This window comes from Tachyglossus aculeatus, chromosome 2, assembly GCF_015852505.1.
Source record: "Tachyglossus aculeatus isolate mTacAcu1 chromosome 2, mTacAcu1.pri, whole genome shotgun sequence".
Taxonomy (NCBI): domain Eukaryota; kingdom Metazoa; phylum Chordata; class Mammalia; order Monotremata; family Tachyglossidae; genus Tachyglossus; species Tachyglossus aculeatus.
In genome coordinates this window covers 3112919-3133907 of record NC_052067.1, presented here as the reverse complement: position 1 = coordinate 3133907, position 20989 = coordinate 3112919, and the positions used below count along the sequence as shown (strand labels likewise).

Below are 20989 nucleotides of genomic sequence, written 5' to 3'. Positions count from 1 at the left end.
TCATTCATTCAATCGTATTTATTGGGAGCGTTTCAGGTCTTTCTTGTAGGTGGTGAAGACAATCTCCTCCACAGAGGCAGAAGTAGCGATAACAGCTTGCTCCCCCCTCCCCGGCCCCTCTGGGCCAAATTCATTCATTCATTCAATCGTATTTATTGAGCGCTTACTGTGTGCAGAGCACTGTACTAAGCGCTTGGGAAGTCCAAGTTGGCAACATCTAGAGACGGTCCCTACCCAACAGCGGGCTCACAGTCTAGAAGGGGGAGACGGACAACAAAACAGATTAACAAAATAAAATAAATAGAATAAATATGTACAAGTAAAACAAATACAGTAATAAATTCATTCATTCAATCGTATTTATTGAGCGCTTACTGTGTGCAGAGCACTGTACTAAGCGCTTGGGAAGTCCAAGTTGGCAACACATAGAGACGGTCCCAACCCAATGGCGGGCTCACATTCTAGAAGAGGGAGACAGAGAACAAAGCAGATTAACAAAATAAAATAAATAGAATAAACAAACATGTACAAGTAAAATAAATGGAGTAATAAATTCATTCATTCAATCGCATTTATTGAGCGCTTACTGTGTGCAGAGCACTGTACTAAGCTCTTGGGAAGTCCAAGTTGGCAACACATAGAGACAGTCCCTACCCAACGGCGGGTTCACAGTCTAGAAGGGGGAGACGGACAACAAAACAAAACAGATTAACAAAATAAAATAAATAGAATAAACATGTACAAGTAAAATAAATAGAGTAATAAATTCATTCATTCAATCGTATTTATTGGGAGCGTTTCAGGTCTTTCTTGTAAGTGGTGAAGACAATCTCCTTCACAGAGGCAGAAGTAGCGATAACAGCTTGCTCCCCCCTCCCCGGCCCCTCTGGGCCAAATTCATTCATTCATTCAATCGTATTTATTGAGCGCTTACTGTGTGCAGAGCACCGTACTAAGCGCTTGGGAAGTCCAAGTTGGCAACACATAGAGACGGTCCCTACCCAACTGCGGGCTCACGTTCTAGAAGGGGGAGACAGAGAACAAAACAGATCAACAAAATAAAATAAATAGAATAAACATGTACAAGTAAAACAAATAGAGTAATAAATTCATTCATTCAATCGTATTTATTGAGTGCTTACTGTGTGCAGAGCACTGGACTAAGCGCTTGGGAAGTCCAAGTTGGCAACACATAGAGACAGTCCCTACCCAACGGCGGGCTCACATTCTAGAAGGGGGAGACAGAGAAGAAAACAGATTAACAAAATAAAATAAATAGAATAAACATGTACAAGTAAAATAAATAGAGTAATAAATTCATTCATTCAATTATATTTATTGAGCGCTTACTGTGTGCAGAGCACCGTACTAAGCGCTTGGGAAGTCCAAGTTGGCAACACATAGAGACGGTCCCTACCCAACGGCGGGCTCACATTCTAGAAGGGGGAGACGGACAACAAAACAAAACAGATTAACAAAATAAAATAAATAGAATAAACATGTACAAGTAAAACAAATAGAGTAATAAATTCATTCATTCAATCGTATTTATTGAGCGCTTACTGTGTGCAGAGCACTGGACTAAGCGCTTGGGAAGTCCAAGTTGGCAACACATAGAGACGGTCCCTACCCAACAGCGGGCTCACATTCTAGAAAGGGGAGACAGAGAACAAAACAGATTAACAAAATAAAATAAATAGAATAAACACGTACAAGTAAAATAAATAAATAGAGTAATAAATTCATTCATTCAATCGTATTTATTGGGAGCGTTTCAGGTCTTTCTTGTAAGTGGTGAAGACAATCTCCTTCACAGAGGCAGAAGTAGCGATAACAGCTTGCTCCCCCCTCCCCGGCCCCTCTGGGCCAAATTCATTCATTCATTCAATCGTATTTATTGAGCGCTTACTGTGTGCAGAGCACCGTACTAAGCGCTTGGGAAGTCCAAGTTGGCAACACATAGAGACGGTCCCTACCCAACGGTGGGCTCACATTCTAGAAGGGGGAGACAGAGAACAAAACAGATTAACAAAATAAATAGAATAAACATGTACAAGTAAAATAAATAGAGTAATAAATTCATTCATTCAATCGTATTTACTGAGCGCTTACTGTGTGCAGAGCACTGTACTAAGCGCTTGGGAAGTCCAAGTTGGCAACATCTAGAGACAGTCCCTACCCAACGGCGGGCTCACAGTCTAGAAGGGGGAGACGGACAACAAAACAAAACAGATTAACAAAATAAAATAAATAGAATAAACATGTACAAGTAAAACAAATAGAGTAATAAATTCATTCATTCAATCGTATTTATTGAGCGCTTACTGTGTGCAGAGCACTGGACTAAGCGCTTGGGAAGTCCAAGTTGGCAACACATAGAGACGGTCCCTACCCAACAGCGGGCTCACATTCTAGAAAGGGGAGACAGAGAACAAAACAGATTAACAAAATAAAATAAATAGAATAAACACGTACAAGTAAAATAAATAAATAGAGTAATAAATTCATTCATTCAATCGTATTTATTGGGAGCGTTTCAGGTCTTTTTTGTAAGTGGTGAAGACAATCTCCTTCACAGAGGCAGAAGTAGCGATAACAGCTTGCTCCCCCCTCCCCGGCCCCTCTGGGCCAAATTCATTCATTCATTCATTCAATCGTATTTATTGAGCGCTTACTGTGTGCAGAGCACCGTACTAAGCGCTTGGGAAGTCCAAGTTGGCAACACATAGAGACGGGCCCTACCCAACGGCAGGCTCACATTCTAGAAGGGGGAGACAGAGAACAAAACAGATTAACAAAATAAAATAAATAGAATAAACATGTACAAGTAAAATAAATAGAGTAATAAATTCATTCATTCAATCGTATTTACTGAGCGCTTACTGTGTGCAGAGCACCGTACTAAGCGCTTGGGAAATCCAAGTTGGCAACACATAGAGACGGTCCCTACCCAACGGCGGGCTCACATTCTAGAAGGGGGAGACAGACAACAAAACAGACTAACAAAATAAAATAAATAGAATAAACATGTACAAGTAAAATAAATAAAGTAATAAATTCATTCATTCAATCGTATTTATTGGGAGCATTTCAGGTCTTTCTTGTAAGTGGTGAAGACAATCTCCTTCACAGAGGCAGAAGTAGCGATGACAGCTTGCTCCCCCGTCCCCGGCCCCTCTGGGCCAAATGTGGCCATGGGGGCTCCTACTTACCCGCAGAGGCTGCTGAGACGTAGCTCCCGAACTCAGGACTCCTAATGCCGCCCTCTGCTCATTAGCCGTGTCGCCTACGGAAGCAACGGGAGACGTTTTCTTAGCGACGGGATTCCGTTCTTTAACCGTCGTAATAATAATTCATCATCGCGGTACTGGTTAAGTGCCTACTAGGTGCCAAGCACCGTTCTAAGCGCTGTTCCGAGAAGCAGCGTGGCTCCGTGGAAAGAGCCCGGGCTTTGGAGTCAGAGGTCATGGGTTCAAATCCCGGCTCCGCCAATTGTCAGCTGGGTGACTTTGGGCAAGTCACTTCGCTTCTCTGGGCCTCAGTTCTCTCATCTGTAAAATGGGGATGAAGACTGTGAGCCCCACGTGGGACAAGCTGATCACCTTGTATCTCCCCAGCGCTTAGAACATTCATTCGTTCATTCATTCAATCGTATTTATTGAGCGCTTACTGTGTGCAGAGCACTGGACTAAGCGCTTGGGAAGTCCAAGTCGGCAACATATAGGGACGGTCCCTACCCAACAGCGGGCTCACAGTCTAGAAGGGGGAGGCGGACAACAAAACAAAACAGATTAACAAAATAAAATAAATAGAATAAATATGTACACATAAAATAAATAGAGTAGTAAATCCGTACAAACATATATACATATATACAGGTGCTGTGGGGAGGGGAAGGAGGTAAGGCTGGGGGAGAGGGGGAGGAGGGAGAGAGAAAGGAGGGGGCTCAGTCGGAGGCGAGCTCTCGGTAGGGCTTTGAAGCCCTTTGTAGCCCTGATTCTCCCCTGTCCACCCCCGAATCTCCCCCCGTGACCCAGCACGGACCAGCCAACACCCCCGGCTGTCCCCTCTCCAATTCGGAGTGTCTCCAGGTGATCCAGCACGGTCTACCCATCCAACACGCCTGACTCTCCCCTCTCCAACTCGGACTCTGTCCAGGTGACCCAGCACGGTCCATCCATCCAACCATCCATCCCTCCACCCTGGACTCTCCCATCTCCATCCCTGACTGTCCCCCCAGCAGGGACCATCCAACACGCCTGACTCTCCCCTCTCCAACTCGGACTCTGTCCAGGTGACCCAGCACGGTCCATCCATCCATCCATCCATCCAAACACCCTGGACTCTCCTGTCTCCATCTCTGACTGTCCCCCAGCAGGGACCATCCAACACGCCTGACTCTCCCCTCTCCAACTCGGACTTTGTCCAGGTGACCCAGCACGGTCCGTCCGTCCATCCATCCATCCATCCATCCATCCATCCATCCATCCCTCCACCCTGGACTCTCCCGTCTCCATCCCTGACTGTTCCCCAGCAGGGACCATCCAACACGCCTGACTCTCTCCTCTCCAACTCAGACTCTGTCCAGGTGACCCAGCACGGTCCACCCATCCATCCATCCATCTATCCACCCTGGACCCTCCCGTCTCCATCCCTGACTGTCCCCCAGCAGGGACCATCCAACACGCCTGACTCTCCCCTCTCCAACTCGGACTCTGTCCAGGTGACCCAGCACGGTCCATCCATCCATCCATCCATCCATCCAAACACCCTGGACTCTCCTGTCTCCATCTCTGACTGTCCCCCAGCAGGGACCATCCAACACGCCTGACTCTCCCCTCTCCAACTCGGACTTTGTCCAGGTGACCCAGCACGGTCCGTCCATCCATCCATCCATCCATCCATCCATCCATCCATCCATCCATCCCTCCACCCTGGACTCTCCCGTCTCCATCCCTGACTGTTCCCCAGCAGGGACCATCCAACACGCCTGACTCTCTCCTCTCCAACTCAGACTCTGTCCAGGTGACCCAGCACGGTCCACCCATCCATCCATCCATCTATCCACCCTGGACTCTCCCGTCTCCATCCCTGACTGTCCCCCAGCAGGGACCATCCAACACGCCTGACTCTCCCCTCTCCAACTCGGGCTCTGTCCAGGTGACCCAGCACGGTCCATCCATCCATCCATTCATCCATCCATCCATCCATCCATCCATCCCTCCACCCTGGACCCTCCCGTCTCCATCCCTGACTGTCCCCCAGGGACCCAGCGCGGATCATCCAACACCCCCGACTCCAACCTCTCCATCCCCGAATCTCCTGCAATGATCGAGAACGGCCCCTCCCACACCCCTGATTCTCCCCCTCCATCCTGGCTCTCCCCCCGTGACCCACAGAGACCCCCCAAAACTCTCCACCTGTCCCGTTTCCAGCTCAAACTCTTTCCAGGTGACCCAGTACAGTCTATCTATCCATCCATCCATCCGTCGCTCAGTGGAAAGAGCCCAGGCTTGGGCATCAGAGGTCATGGGTTTAAACCCCGGCGCCGCCACTTCAATCAATCAATCAATCAATCACTTGTCAGCTGGGTGACTTTGGGGAGGTCACTTCACTTCTCCGGGCCTCAGTTCCCTCATCTGGAAAATGGGGATGAAGACTGTGAGCCCCCCGTGGGACAACCTGATCACCTTGGAACCTCCCCAGCGCTTAGAACAGTGCTTTGCACATAGTAAGCACTTAATAAATGCCATTATTATTATTATTACTATCCACCCTGGACTCTCCCCCAGTGACCCAGCACTGACCATCGACTCAACCCCCCCCCAGACTGTCCCCTCTCCATCCTGGTGGCTTTAGGCTCCGGGGGGGAAGCCGCGGCCCACGACCCGGCAGACGTTTCCGAGGCCACCGGGCAGGACTGACCGAGAAGGACAAAGCCGTCGGCCTCTCTCTCGGGGACGGACGTCTTCTTGGGATCTGGCGTTTTCCGGAAGAAGCTGAACATGGCTGCTCCTGTCCGGTCGCCCCTGAAACGGAGACAGGGCCCGCCGTTACCCATCAATCGGTCGCTCGATCAATGCCATCGACGGAGCGTTCACTGTGGGCAGAGCACTGGACTAGACGTTTGGGAGAGTCCGGTATTCCAGAGTTAAAACAGACACGTTCCCAGAAGCATCGTGGCTCGGTGGCAAGAGCCCGGACTTGCGAGTCAGGAGGTTGTGGGTTCTAATCCCGGCTCCGCCGCTTAACAGCTGTGTGACTTTGGGCAAGTCACTTCGCTTCTCTGGGCCTCAGTTCCCTCATCTGTAAAACGGAGATTGTGAGCCCCACGGGGGACAACCTGGTTTCCTTGTTATCTCCTCCAGCGCTTAGAACAGTGCTGAGCATACAATCAATCAATCGTATTTATTGAGCGCTTAATGTGTGCAGAGCACTGTACTAAGCGCTTGGGAAGTCCAAGTTGGCAACATATACAGTCCCTACCCAACAGCGGGCTCACAGTCTAAAAGGGGGAGACAGAGAACAGAACCAAACATACTAACAAAATAAAATAAATAGAATAGATATGTACAAGTAAAATAAATAAATAGAGTAATAAATATGTACAAACATATATACATATATACAGGTGCTGTGGGGAAGGGAAGGGAAGGAGGTAAGATGGGGGGATGGAACACTGTTCTAAGCGCTGGGGAGGTTACAAGGTGATCAGTTGGTCCCACGGTGGGCTCACAGTCTTAATCCCCATTTTACAGATGAGGTAACAGAGGCACAGAGAAGTTAAGTGACTTGCCCCAAGTCACACAGCTGACAGTTGGCGGAGCCGGAATTTGAACCCATGACCTCTGACTCCAGAGCCCGGGCTCTTTCCACTGAGCTATGAAGTGGCCATCGTTACTATTATTATTATTATTAAGGAGCTTACACTCCGCCAATCGATCAATGGTGTTCATTCATTCATTTGTATTTATTCATTCTTTCAATCGCATTTATTGAGCGCTTACTGTGTGCAAGCATTTGGGATTTATTGGGCGCTGACTGTGTGCTGAGCACTGCACTAAAGGCTTGGGAGAGGGCAATATAACTGAGTTGGTGGACACGTTCTCTGTCCACAACAAGAATATAGTCTAGAGATCATCATCATCAATGGTATTTATTGGGCGCTGACTGCGTGCGGTGTAATAACAATAATAATGATGACGGTATTTGTTGAGCGCTTACTATGAGCCAAGCACTGTTCTAAGCGCTGAGGTAGATACCAGGTCATCAGGTTGGACACAGTCCCTGTCCCACACTGGGGCTCACGGTCTCAATCCCCATTTTACAGAGGAGGGAACTGAGGCACAGAGAAGTGAGGCCACTTGCAAGAAGTCACACAGCAGGCAAGCGGCGGAGCCGGGATTAGAAATCACGAGAAGCAGCGTGGCTTAGTGGAAAGAGCCCGGGCTTGGGAGTCGGAGGTCGTGGGTTCTAATCCCGGCTCCGCCGCTTGTCCGCTGTGTGACCTTGGGCGGGTCATTTCACTTCTCGCCGCCCGTCTCTGGCTTCATGGTGGCCCTGGCTCCGTTGTTTTCCGAGGGAAAAGGTGGGGGGCCTCGTGGGGTCCGGCAGCCTGGGAGAGGCTGGAATCTCAGTTCCCTCCTCTGTCAAATGGGGATCAATCAATCGTATTTACTGGGCACTTACTGTGTGCAGAGCACTGGACTAAGTGCTTGGGAAGTACAAGTTGGCAACATATAGAGACGGTCCCTACCCAACAGTGGGCTCACAGTCTAGAAGATGGAGACGGTGAGCCCCACGGGGGACAACCTGATCACCTTGGATCTACCCCAGCGCTTAGAACAGTGCTTGGCACATAAATAAAATAAATAAATAATGGTATTTGCTAAGCGCTTACTATGTGCAAAGCACTGTTCTAAGTGCTGGGGGGGAATACAAGGTGATCAGGTTGTCCCACATCATCATCATCATCATCAATCGTATTTACTGAGCGCTTACTATGTGCAGAGCACTGTACTAAGCGCTTGGGAAGGACAAATTGGCAACACATGGGGCTCACAATCTTAATCCCCATTTTCCAGATGAGGTAACTGAGGCCCAGAGAAGTGAAGTGACTTGCCCAAAGTCACCCAGCTGACAATTGGCGGAGCCGGGATTTGAACCCATGAACTCTGACTCCAAAGCCCGGGCTCTTTCCGCAGAGCCACGCTGCTTCTCTTAACATAACAATAATAATCGCTAACCTCCTCACCGTTAGGCCTCGATCTCGCCTGTCCGGCTGTCGACCCCCGGCCCCCGTCCTCCCCCTGGCCCGAAATGCCCCCAATCCCTCCGCCCCTCCGCCAAGCTCGCTCTCTTCCTCCCTTCAAAACCCTACTGAGAGCTCACCTCCTCCAGGAGGCCTTCCCACACTGAGCCCCCTCCTTCCTCTCCCCCTCCCCACCCCCCCGCCTTACCTCCTTTCCCTCCCCACAGCACCTGTTTATATGTATAGATGTTTGTATGCACTTATTACTCTATTTTATTCGTACATATTTATTCTATTTATTTTGTTAATATGTTTTGTTTTGTTGTCTGTCTCCCCCTTCTAGACTGTGAGCCTGCTGTTGGGTAGGGACCGTCTCTATATGTTGCCAACTTGGACTTCCCAAGCGCTTAGTATAGTGCTCTGCACACAGTAAGCGCTCCATAAATACTATTGATTGAATAAATGAATAATAATAATAATAATGTTGGTATTTGGTAAGTGCTTACTATGTGCCAAGCACTGTTCTAAGCACTGACACCTGTCTACTTGTTTTGTTTTCTGTCTCCCCCCTTCTAGACTGTGAACCCGTTGTTGGGCAGGGACCATCTCTATATGTTGCCGAATTGTACTTCCCAAGCGCTTAGTACAGTGTTCCGCACACAGTAAGCACTCAATAAATACGATTGAATGAATGAATGAATGAATGAATGCTTGGCACAGAGTAAGTGCTTAACAAATGCCATTATTATTATTATTATAGCATGGCTCAGTGGAAAGAGCCCGGGCTTGGGAGTCAGAGGTCGTGGGTTCAAATCCCGGCTCCGCCAATTGTCGGCTGTGTGACTCTGGGCAGTGTGGCTCAGTGGAAAGAGTATGGGCTTTGGAGTCGGGGGTCATGGGTTCGAATCCTGACTCCGCCACATGTCTGCTGTGTGCCCTTGGGCAAGTCACTTCACTTCTCTGAGCCTCAGTGACCTCATCTGGAAAATGGGGATTACGACTGTGAGCCCCACATGGGACAACCTGATCACCTTGTAACCTCCCTAGCGCTTAGAACAGTGCTTTGCACATAGTAAGCGCTTAATAAATGCCACCATCATCATCATTCTCTGGGCCTCAGTTCCCTCATCTGTAAAATGGGGATGAAAACTGTGAAACCCACGTGGGACAACCTGATCACCTTGTAGCCCCCCCCCCCCCCCCCGCGCTTAGAACACTGCTTCGCACATAGTAAGCGCTTATTAATAATAATAATAATGATGGCATTTATTAAGCGCTTACTACGTGCAAAGCACTGTTCTAAGCGCTGGGGAGGTGACAAGGTGATGAGGGTTGTCCCACGGGGGGCTCATGCCATCATTATTATTATTATTCTAATAAAGAGACAAATTCGCTGCCCACAACGAGCTGCCAGTGTGGGCAGAGGGGCCGGAGGGCCCGGGGAGGAATCAATCAATCAATCAATCAATCAGTCAGTGGTGGTATTTACTGGGGGGGGGGGGGAGGGGGCGCAAACTAAGAGCGTTATGAGAGGGAGCGCGCTGGGGGGGGGGGGGGGGTGTCTCCGCGCCTGCGCGTTGCGGGGAGCCGGGCGCGCGACGGAGTGGAATGGGGCAACTTCGCGCCTGCGCACTGCACGGAGGCCGGCGCGCGACAAAGAGGGGAAAGGGGGAACTCCGCGTCTGCGCTCTGCGGGGAGCCGGGCGCGCGACACGAGGTGGGGGGGGGGGGGGAGAGGGAGGAGCAGCTCCGCGCCTGCGCACTGCGGGGAGCCGGGGCGCGCGACACGCGGGGGGGAGAGGGAAGGGCAGCTCCGCGCCTGCGCACTGAGGAGAGCCGGGCGCGCGACACGCATGGGGAGAGAGGGAGGGGCAGCTCCGCGCCTGCGCAGTGCGGGGAGCCGGGCGCGCAACACGAGGGTGGAGAAGGGAGGGGCGGCTCCGCGCCTGCGCACTGAGGGGAGCCGGGCGCGCGACACGAGGGGTGGAGGGGGGGGCGGCTCCGCGCCTGCGCACTGCGAGGAACCAGGCGCGCGACATGAGGGGGGAGACAGGGAGGGGCGGCTCCGCGCCTACGCACTGGGAGGAGTCGGGCGCGCGACAAGAGAGGGGGAGGGAGGGGCGGCTCCGCGCCTGCGCACTGCGAGGAACCAGGCGCGCGACATGAGGGGGGAGACAGGGAGGGGCGGCTCCGCGCCTACGCACTGGGAGGAGTCGGGCGCGCGACAAGAGAGGGGGAGGGAGGGGCGGCTCCGCGCCTGCGCACTGCGAGGAACCGGGCTAGCGACACGAGGGGGGAGAGAGGGAGGGGCTGCTCCGCGCCTGCGTACTGCGAGGAGCCGGGCGGGCGACACGCGGGGGGGAGAGGGAGGGGCGGCTCCGCGCCCGCGCGCCGCGGGGAGCCGGGCGCGCGACACGAGGGGGGGAGAGAGAGTGGGGCTGCTCCGCGCCTGCGCACTGCGAGGAGCGGGCGCGCGACACGGGGGGAGAAGGAGGGGCGTCTCCGCGCCTGCGCACTGTGGCGAACCGGGCGCGCGACACCGGGGGGACAGAGAGGGAGGGGTGGCTCCGCGCCTGCGCACTGTGGGGAACCGAAAGCGCGACACCGAGGGGAGAGAGGGAGGGGCGGCTGCGCGCGACACAGGAGGGAGTGAGGGAGGGGCGGGGGAGAGGGAGGGTAGGGGAGAGAGGGAAGGCCTGCTCCCGCGAGAACAGGTACCTGCCGCTCGGGCCGCCGTCTTCGCTCCGCAGCGCCCCGTCGCGGCGTCCGGCGGCGGCGCACCCCAGCTCCCGGGCTCGGACGGAGGGCGAGCCGCCCCGCCGAGGACTTGCGCGCTCCAAGGCGGAAGTCGCCGTCCCGCGCGCTTCCGGGACGCCCGCCGGTTGCTAGGAAAGCGGAGGCCCCGCCCGTTCCGGGCGTGATGGGGCCGGAAGTGCCTTTCCCGGGGGCCTTCCGGCGTCGGCCTGTCCGGCATGGGGGAGGCGGCGGAGGCGTCGCGGCCGCGGGTGGGCAGCGGGCTCCTGCCCAGCTTCGTGGAGCGGCACGTCTGCTTCGTCGGACGCCTCGACAAGGTGACGCACACTCTCCGCGGGGCGCCCCCCTGCGGCCGGGGGGTGGGGGAGCAATGTGCTCAACGCGCGGGGCGCCCCCTTGCGGCCGGGGTGGGGGAGCGCAGACAGACCGTGCGCGGAGCGCCCCCCTGCGGCCGGAGTGGGGGAGCGCAGACCGACCGCAAGCGGAGCGCTGTGCTCAACGCTCGGGGCGCCCCCCTGCGGCCGGGGTGGGGGAGAGATGTGCTCAAGGCGCGGAGCGCCCCCCTGCGGCCGGGGTGGGGGAGCGCAGACCGACCGTGAGCGGAGCAGTGTGCTCAACGCGCGGGGCGCCCCCCTGCGGCCGGGGTGGGGGAGCACAGACCGACCGTGCGCGGGGCGCCCCCCTATGGCTGGGGTGGGGGAGCGCAGACAGACCGTGCGCGGGGCGCCCCCTGCGGCCGGGATGGGGGAGCGAAGACCGACCATGCGCGGAGCGCCCCCCTTTGGCGAGGGTGGGGGAGTGCTGACCGACCGTGAGCGGAGCGCCCCCGTGCGGCAGGGGTGGGGGAGCGCAGGCCGACCGCGCGCGGAGAGCTGTGCTCAATGCTCGGGGCGCCCCCCTGCGGCCGGGGTGGGGGAGCGCAGACCGACCGCGCGCGGAGCGCCCCCTGTGGCCGGGATGGGGGATCGCTGCGTTCAGCGCGCGGGGCGCCCCCTTGCGGCCTGGCTGGGGGAGCGCTGACCGACCGTGCGCGGAGCGCCCCCCTGCGGCAGGGGTGGGGGAGCGCAGGCCGACCAAAAACGGAGCGCTGTGCTCAACGCGCGGGGCGCCCCCCTGCGGCCGGGGTGGGGGAGCGCAGACAGACCGTGCGCGGGGCGCCCCCTTGCGGCCGGGGTGGGGGAGCGCAGACAGACCGTGCGCGGGGCGCCCTCCTGCAGCCGGGGTGGGGGAGCGCAGACCCACCAAGCGCGGAGCGCCCCCTGCGGCCGGGGTGGGGGAGCGCAGGCCGACCAAGCACGGAGCGCTGTGCTCAACGCGCGGGGCGCCCCCCTGCGGCCGGGGTGGGGGAGCGCAGAACGACCAACCGCGGAGTGCCCCCTGTGGCCAGGGTGGGGGGAGCGCAGACCGACCGCGCGCGGAGCGCCCCCTGCAGCCGGGGTGGGGGAGCGCAGACCGACCAACCGCGGAGCGCCCCCTGCGGCCGGGGTGGGGGAGAGCAGACCGACCGCGCGCGGAGCGCCCCCTGCGGCCGGGGTGGGGGAGCGCAGACCGACCGCGCGCGGAGCGCCCCCTGTGGCCGGGATGGGGGATCGCTGCGTTCAGCGCGCGGGGCGCCCCCTTGCGGCCGGGCTGGGGGAGCGCTGACCGACCGTGCGCGGAGCGCCCCCCTGCGGCTGGGGTGGGGGAGCACTGACCAACCGTAGGCGGAGCGCCCCCCTGCGGCCGGGCTGGGGGAGCGCAGAGCGACTGAAAGTGGAGCGCTGTGCTCAACGCTCGGGGCGCCCCCCCTGCGGCCGGGGTGGGGGAGCGCAGACAGACCGCGCGCGGGGCGCCCCCCCGCGGCCGGGGTGGGGGAGCGCTGACCGACCGTGCATGGAGCAGTGTGCTCAACGCGCGGGGCGCCCCCCTGCGGCCGGGGTGGGGGAGCGCAGACCGACCGCGCGCGGAGCGCCCCCCTGCGGCCGGAGTGGGGGATTGCTGTGCTCAACGCGCGGGGCGCCCCCTTGCGGCCGGGATGGGGAGCGCTGTGCTCAACGCGGTCATCGGGCCTGGGCTCTACAGTCGTTATCATCATTATCATCATCATCATCATGGCATTTATTAAAAGCTTACTCTGTGCCAAGCACTGTTCTAAGCGCTGGGGAGGGTACAAGGCGATCAGGTTGTCCCATGGGGAGCTCACGGTCTTCATCCCCATTTTACAGATGAGGGAACTGAGGCACAGAGAATAGTAATAATACTGATGGCATTGATTAATAATCAATAATTAATTAATAATAGTTATAACGATGGCATTGATTAAGCGCTTACTATGTGCAGAGCACTGTTCTAAGCGCTGAGGAGGTTACAAGGCAATCAGGTTGTCCCATGGGGAGCTCACGGTCTTCATCCCCATTTTACAGATGAGGGAACTGAGGCACGGAGAATAATAATAATACTGATGGCATTTGTTTAGCGCTTACTATGCGCAAAGCACCGTTCTAAGCGTTGGGGAGGTTACAGGATGATCAGGTTGTCCCACGGGGGGGCCAACGGTCTTCACCCCCATTTTACAGATGAGGGAACTGAGGCATGGAGAATAGTAATAATAATGGCTTGCTATGAGCAAAGCACAGTTCTAAGCACTGGGGAGGTTACAAGGTGATCAGGTTGTCCCATGGAGGGCTAACGGTCTTCATCCCCGTTTTACAGATGAGGGAACTGAGGCACGGAGAATAATAATAATACTGATGGCATTTGTTAAGCGCTTACTATGCACAAAGCACTGTTCTAAGCGCTAGGGAGGTTACAAGGCCATCAGGTTGTCCCACAGGGGGCTCACAGTCTTCATCCCCATTTTACAGATGAGGGAACTGAGGCACGGAGAATAATAATAATAATGGCTTACTATGTGCCAAGCACTGTTCTAAGTGCTGGAAAGGTTACAAGGTGATCAGGTTGTCCCCCGGGGGCTCACAGTCTTCATCCCCATTTTACAGATGAGGGAACTGAGGCACAGAGAATAATAATAATGATGGTATTTGTTAAGCACTTACTATGTGTAAAGCACTGTTCTAAGCACTGGGGAGGTTACAAGGTGATCAGGTTGTCCCACGGGGGGCTCACGGTCTTCATCCCTATTTTACAGATGAAGGAACTGAGGCCCAGAGAATAATAATAATGATGGTATTTGTTAAGCACTGTGTGCAAAGCACTGTTCTAAGTGCTGGGGAGGTTACAAGGCGATCAGGTTGTCCCACGGGGGGCTAACGGTCTTCACCCCTGTTTTCCAGATGAGGAAACTGAGGCCCAGAGAAGCGAAGTGACTTGCCCAAAGTCACGCAGCTGACAAGTGGTGGGGCAGGGATTTGAACCCATGACTTCTAACTCCCAAGCCCGTGTTCTCTCCGCTGAGGTAGGTAGAGAAGCAGTGCGGCTTAGTGGAAAGAGGCTGGGCTTGGGAGTCCGAGGACCTGGGTTCTAATCCCGGCTCCTGTGTGACTCTGGGTGAGTCGCTTTTCTTCTCTGAGCCTCAGTTACCTTATCTGTAAAATGGGGGTGAAGACTGTGAGCCCCCCGTGGGACAACCTGATGACCTTGTATCTCCCCCAGCGCTTAGAACAGTGCTTGGCACATAGTAAGCGCTTAACGGATACCACCATTATTATACGAGCAAATCTGGTTGGACACGGTCTGTGTCCCCCACGGTCTTCATCCCCACTCTACAGATGGGGTCACCGAGGCCCAGATCAGTGCAGTGACTTACCCAAGGTCACGCCGCAGACATGCGTGGCTGTTAAAGCGATTCACCCGGTCTTTCAAGGATGCTTTGCGTTGGGCTCTCCCTGGCATGCGTCTTTTTTCCCTTTTTTTTTTCCAGATTCATCCAAACGGAAAGTCTTTCGTCCTGTCAGACGGAGAAGGGAAAAATGCCACGATTGAGTTGTTGGAGCCGGTGAGTTTTCCCGCAGGCTGGGGTGAATGCTTTCATTCACTCAGTTGTATTTATTGAGCGCTTACTGTGTGCGGAGCACTGTACGAAGTGCCTGGAAGGTACAGTCGGCGTCTTAACCGAAATGGCAGTAGAAAGGAAGGTGGACCCAAAAAGCTTCGTGGAGAAGCGGCACGGAGGAGCAGTTGGAGCCCGGGGCCGGGGAATCAGAGGGTCATGGGTTCTAATCCCGGCTCCGCCGCTCGTCTGCTGGGCTAGTCGCTTCTCCGGGCCTCGGTTCTGTCGTCTGTAGAATGGGAGCCGAGACCGTGAGCCCCACATGGGACAGGCTCTGTGTCCGGCCCGATTATCTGCTATCCACCCCGGAGCTTCGTACGGTGCCTGGCGCATAATAATAATAATGATGATGATGATGGTGGTATTTGTTAAGCGCTTACTATGTGCCCAGCACTGTTCTAAGCGCTGGGGTAGATACAAGGTCGTCAGGTTGTCCCACGTGGGGCTCACAGTCCTAGTCCCCATTTTCCAGATGAGGTCACTGAGACACCGAGAAGTGAAGTGACTTGCAGCGTGGCTCAGTGGAAAGAGCCTATTGATTTATTATTTTACTATTACTCTATTTATTTTACTATTACTCTATTTATTGTACATATCTAGTCTATTTTATTTTGTTAGTATGTTTGGCTTTGTTCTCTGTCTCCCCCTTTTAGACTGTGAGCCCACTGTTGGGTAGGGACTGTCTCTAGATGTTGCCAACTTGGACTTCCCAAGCGCTTAGTCCAGTGCTCTGCACATAGTAAGCGCTCAATAAATACGATTGATGATGATGATGATCTGGTATCCACCCCGGAGCTTCGTACAGTGCCTGGCACATAATAATAATAATAATGATGATGATGATGGTGGTATTTGTTAAGCGCTTACTATGTGCCCAGCACTGTTCTAAGCGCTGGGGGAGATACAAGGTCGTCAGGTTGTCCCACGTGGGGCTCACAGTCCTAGTCCCCATTTTCCAGATGAGGTCACTGAGACACCGAGAAGTGAAGTGACTTGCAGCGTGGCTCAGTGGAAAGAGCCTATTGATTTATTTTGCTATTACGCTATTTATTTATTTTACTACCACTCTATTTATTTTACTTGTACATATCTATTCTATTTATTGTATTTTGTTAGTATGTTTGGTTTTGTTCTCTGTCTCCCCCTTTTAGACTGTGAGCCCACTGTTGGGTAGGGACTGTCTCTATAGGTTGCCAACTTGGACTTCCCACGCGCTCAATAAATACGATTGATTGATTGATTGATTGATTTGGAGTCAGAGGTCATGGGTTCGAATCCCGGCCCCGCCAATTGTCAGCTGTGTGACTTGGGCAAGTCGCTTCACTTCTGTGAGCCTCAGTTCCCTCCTCTGGAAAATGGGGGTTAAGTCTGGGAGCCCCACGTGGGACAACCTGGTCACCTTGTACCCCCCCCCCAGTGCTTAGAACAGTGCTTGGCACATGGTAAGCGCTTAACAAATGCCATCATCATCATCACCACTTGCCCAGGGTCACACAGCAGACAAGCAGCGGAGGCGGGATTAGAACCCACGGCCTCCGACTCCCAAGCCCGGGCTCTTTCCACTGAGCCATGCTGCTTCTCTAAGCACATAGTAAGTGCTTAGCAAACACCCCATTATTATTATTCCAAAGAGCCCATTTGCCCCCAGGGGTGTTTATTTGTTCTAGACTGTTTACACTTCTAGACTGTGAGCCCGCTGTTGGGTAGGGACTGTCTCTCTATGTTGCCAACTTGGACTTCCCAAGCGCTTAGTACAGTGCTCTGCACACAGTAAGCGCTCAATAAATACGATTGATTGATTGTCTCCCCCTTCTAGACTGTGAGCCCGCTGTTGGGTAAGGACTGTCTCTCCATGTTGCCAACTTGTACTTCCCAAGCGCTTAGTCCAGTGCTCTGCACACAGTAAGCGCTCAGTAAATACGACTGAATGAATGAATGAATGCTGGGTGGGGACCGTCTCTAGATGTTGCCAACTTGTACTTCCCAAGCGCTTAGTCCAGTGCTCTGCACACAGTAAGCGCTCAATAAATACGATTGATTGATTGATTTTGAGCCCGCTGTCAGGTAGGGACCATCTCTCTATGTTGCCAACTTGTACTTCCCAAGCGCTTAGTCCAGTGCTCTGCACACAGTAAGCGCTCAATAAATACGACTGAATGAACGAATGACTGAGAAGCAGTGTAGCTCAGTGGAAAGAGCCCGGGCTTTGGAGTCAGAGGTCAAGGGTTCCAATCCCGGCTCTGCCACTTGTCAATCAATCAGTCGTATTTATGGAGCACTTGCTGTGTGCAGAGCACTGGACTAGGCGCTTGGGAAGTCCAAGTTGGCCACAACTTGTCAGCTGTGTGACTTTGGGCAAGTCACTTCCCTTCTCTTTTAGACTGCGAGCCCACTGCTGGGTAGGGACTGTCTCTATATGTTGCCAATTTGTACTTCCCAAGCGCTTAGTACAGTGCTGTGCACATAGTAAGCGCTCAGTAAATACGATTGATTGATTCTCTGTGCCTCAGTGACCTCCTCTGTAAAATGGGGATTAAAACTGTGAGCCCCCCCAGGGACAACCTGATCACCTTAGAACAGTGCTTTGCACATAGTAAGTGCTTAATAAATGCCATTATTATTATTATTATTATTACCGAGCGCGCCAACTCTTCGTGGGGCACCGAACTGAGCGCTCGGGAGCGTCGGGCCGGGCCGGGAGCGGTGGGGGGGGGAGGCTCGGGGGCCGCGTCCCGCGTCCGACTCCTTTCTCCTCCCGGTCCCGGGTGGCACGCGGCGGCGGGCGCCAGCTGAGCGAAGAGCTGTCCGGCGTCGTGGAAGTGGTCGGCAGGGTGACCGCCAAGGGGACCATCCTCTGCTCCACCTTCATCCCCTTCCGAGAAGACAACGGGCGCTTTGGTGAGGAAGGCGTTCGCGGGGCGGGGGGGGGGCTCGTTCCTCAGTTTCCTCACCCGGAAAACGGGGACGCTCACTGGGTTCGACTCCATTCGCTTGTAATAATGATAATCGTGGCATTTCATTCAGTCGGATTGGTTGAGGCCCTACTGAGAGCTCACCTCCTCCAGGAGGCCTTCCCAGACTGAGCCCCCTCCTTCCTCTCCACCTCCTTCCCTTCCCCAATCAATCGTATTTATTGAGCGCTTCCTGTGTGCAGAGAGAAACAACAATAGAGAAGCAGCGTGGCTCAGTGGAACTTGCACGGATTTCAGAGGCAGAGGTCATGGGTTCAAATCCCGGCTCCGCCACTTGTCAGCTGTGTGACTTTGGGCCAGTCACTTCACTTCTCTGGGCCTCAGTTACCTCATCTGTAAAATGGGGATTAAGACTGTGAGCCCCACGTGGGACAAACTGATCACCTGGTATCCCCCCAGTGCTTAGAACAGTGCTTTGCACATAGTAAGCACTTAATAAATGCCATTATTCTTTTAGACTGTGAGCCCACTGTTGGGTAGGGACCGTCTCTATATGTTGCCAATTTGTACTTCCCAAGCGCTTAGTACAGTGCACATAGTAAGCGCTCAATAAATACGATTGATGATGATGATGCAGAGCACTGTACTAAACGCTTGGGAAGTCCAAGTTGGCAACATATAGAGACGGTCCCTACCCAACAGTGGGCTCACAGTCTAGAAGAACACAGCACCTGTATATATGTATATACAGGCATTTATTATTGTTTATACAGTATACAGCACCTGTATATATGTATATACAGGTATTGTTTATTATTATTACCTGTATTTATTACTCTATTGATTTATTTTACTTGTACATATTTATTCTATTCATTTTATTCTGTTAATACGTTTTGTTTGGTTGTCTGTCTCCCCCTTCTAGACTGTGAGCCCACTGTTGGGTAGGGACCGTCTCTATCTGTTCATTCATTCATTCATTCAGTAGTATTTATTGAGCGCTCACTGTGTATCTGTTGCCAGCTTGGACTTCCCAAGCGCTTAGTACAGTGCTCTGCACGCAGTAAGTGCTCAATAAATACGAATGAATGAATGAATGAATGAATTGAGCGCTTACTGTATGCAAAGCACCGTACTAAGCGCTTGGGTGAGAACGCTAGCAGACACATTCCCTGCCCACAACGAGCTCATTTGTTAAGCGCTTAGTATGTGCCAGGGTAGGTCCCCGCAAATGGGGTCGGACAGAGTCCCTGTCCCGCGTGGGGCTCACGGTCTCCCCTCCCCATTTTACAGCTGAGAGAACTGAGGCCCTGAGAACCGGAGCGACTTGCCCAAGGCCACACGGCAGGCAAGTGGCGGGATCAGAACCCGTGGCCTGACTCCCGAGCCCGGCTTCCCACGTTGTACCTACCCCGGTGCTCGGTACAGTGCCCGGCGAGTAGGAAGCGCTTAAAAAGCACCATCGGAAACGTGGGAGGGGGCGGTCGGGGGAGCCTCGGGCTTGCTCCCCGTCCCACCCCATCGTGCAGGGGCCTGGGCAGGACGCGGAGCGACGGGGAGGATACAAATTGGGGAACCACCGAATGGTGGGGACGCCCCCCGAGATTCCTTCTCTGCGGGCTGCGAGGGCGGAGCGCCGGGTCCGTCTCCTCTGTGACTCCAGGCCAGTCGCTTTGCTTCTCCGGGCCTCAGTTTCCTCCTCTGGGAAATGGGGATTAAATCCTACTCCCTCCCACTTAGACCGGGAGCCCCGCGTGGGACAGGGATGGGACGGGATGGGACTAAGCGCTTAGTACAGTGCTCTGCACATAGTGAGCGCTCAATAAATACGATTGATGATGATTGATGATGACGGGGACAGTGCCCGACCTGAACTGGCATCCGCCCCAGTGACAGACCGCCACCCTCCCCGCCTTCAAACCCTTATTGAAGGGGTGTCTCCTCCAGGAGGCCTTCCCTGATTAAGCCCCCTTTCCCTCTTCTTCCACCCCTGACTCGCTCCCTTTCTGGGTCCTGATCCCGACTCCGCCGCTGGTCAGCTGTGTGACCTTGGGCAAGTCACTTCACTTCTCTGGGCCTCAGTGACCTCGTCTGGAAAATGGAGGTGAAGACTGTGAGCCCCACGTGGGACAACCCGATTACCTTGTACCTATCCCAGCGCTTAGAACAGAGCTTGGCACATAGTAAGCGCTTAAATACCAACATTATTATTATTATTATTATTATCCCCCCTCCCAGCCCCACACCACTTATAATAATAATAATGGCTTTTTTTTAAGCGCTGTTCTAAGCGCTGGGGAGGTTACAAAGTGATCAGGTTGTCCCACGGGGGGCTCACAGTTTTAATCCTCATTTTACAGATGAGGGAACTGAGGCGCAGAGAAGTAAAATGACCTGCCCAAAGTCACCCAGCTGACAATTGGTGGAGCCGGGATTTGAACCCATGACCTCTGACTCCAAAGCCCATGCTCTTTCCCCTGAGCCATGCTGCATCCCTCATTTATTTCTATTAATGTCTATCTCCCCCTCCAGACTGTAAGCTCATTGTGGGCAGGGAACGTCTGTTTATTGCTTTATCGTCCCCTCCCGGGTGCTCAGTACAGCGCTCTGCACACAGTAAGCACTCAATAAATGCGGTCGAATGAAGTGCTTTCACATAGAAAGCGCTTATGAAATACCGTTTTTTTACAAAAAGCTTCTAGAGCCAGCTCTTATCTAAGCACCCTCAACCACAGTGCTCTGCCCACAGTAAGCGCTCAATAAATATGAATGAATGAATGAATGGCTCAGTAAAAACGAATGAATGAATGAATGAATGAAAAGAAGACCATATGGGCACAAACCTTCCTTTCTTGCAGATCTGGGCCTGTACAACGAAGCTGTGAAAATCATCCATGACTTCCCCCAGTATTTCCCATTTGGGGTGGCGGAGCATGAGTGAGGGTACCGGGAAGGATCCCGTCTCCCAGCGGAGAGGACGCGGCGACGATGCCGCCGGCAAACCTCAGCCCTCCAGAGAAAACTCTCCGGGAACCGCCGATACCCTTCCCTTCTGATTAATAAAAAAGGGCCCGCTTCACTTGT

The 20989-nt window shown here is 53.9% G+C and overlaps 2 protein-coding genes across 2 annotated transcripts in view; one reads left to right on the top strand and one right to left on the bottom strand.

The window, feature by feature from the left end:
* Positions 1-11229, bottom strand: part of UMAD1 (UBAP1-MVB12-associated (UMA) domain containing 1) — a 22968-nt gene extending 11739 nt beyond the window's left edge. Inside the window, exons 1-3 of the mRNA XM_038768241.1 lie at positions 10970-11229; positions 5926-6029; positions 3213-3286 (exon numbers count right to left, since the gene is read on the bottom strand). Coding sequence (XP_038624169.1) covers positions 3213-3286; positions 5926-6007 — 156 coding nt within the window. The 5' untranslated portion in view covers positions 6008-6029; positions 10970-11229. The remainder of the gene's footprint in view (positions 1-3212; positions 3287-5925; positions 6030-10969) is intronic.
* RPA3 (replication protein A3) lies at positions 11192-20989 on the top strand. Its single transcript, XM_038768252.1, has 4 exons — positions 11192-11322; positions 14865-14939; positions 17783-17891; positions 20764-20989. The coding sequence occupies exons 1-4, from the start codon at positions 11224-11226 to the stop codon at positions 20844-20846; spliced, it is 366 nt and encodes a 121-aa protein (XP_038624180.1). The 5' UTR covers positions 11192-11223; the 3' UTR covers positions 20847-20989.

Excerpts from the sequence above, each read along its gene's own strand:
- RPA3 (XM_038768252.1), top strand. The coding sequence starts at position 11,224 with ATGGGGGAGGCGGCGGAGGCGTCGCGGCCGCGGGTGGGCAGCGGGCTC. Across the intron at positions 11,323-14,864 it reads TCGTCGGACGCCTCGACAAG|ATTCATCCAAACGGAAAGTC; the intron begins GTGACGCACACT and ends TTTTTTTTCCAG. Across the intron at positions 14,940-17,782 it reads CGATTGAGTTGTTGGAGCCG|CTGAGCGAAGAGCTGTCCGG; the intron begins GTGAGTTTTCCC and ends GGCGGGCGCCAG.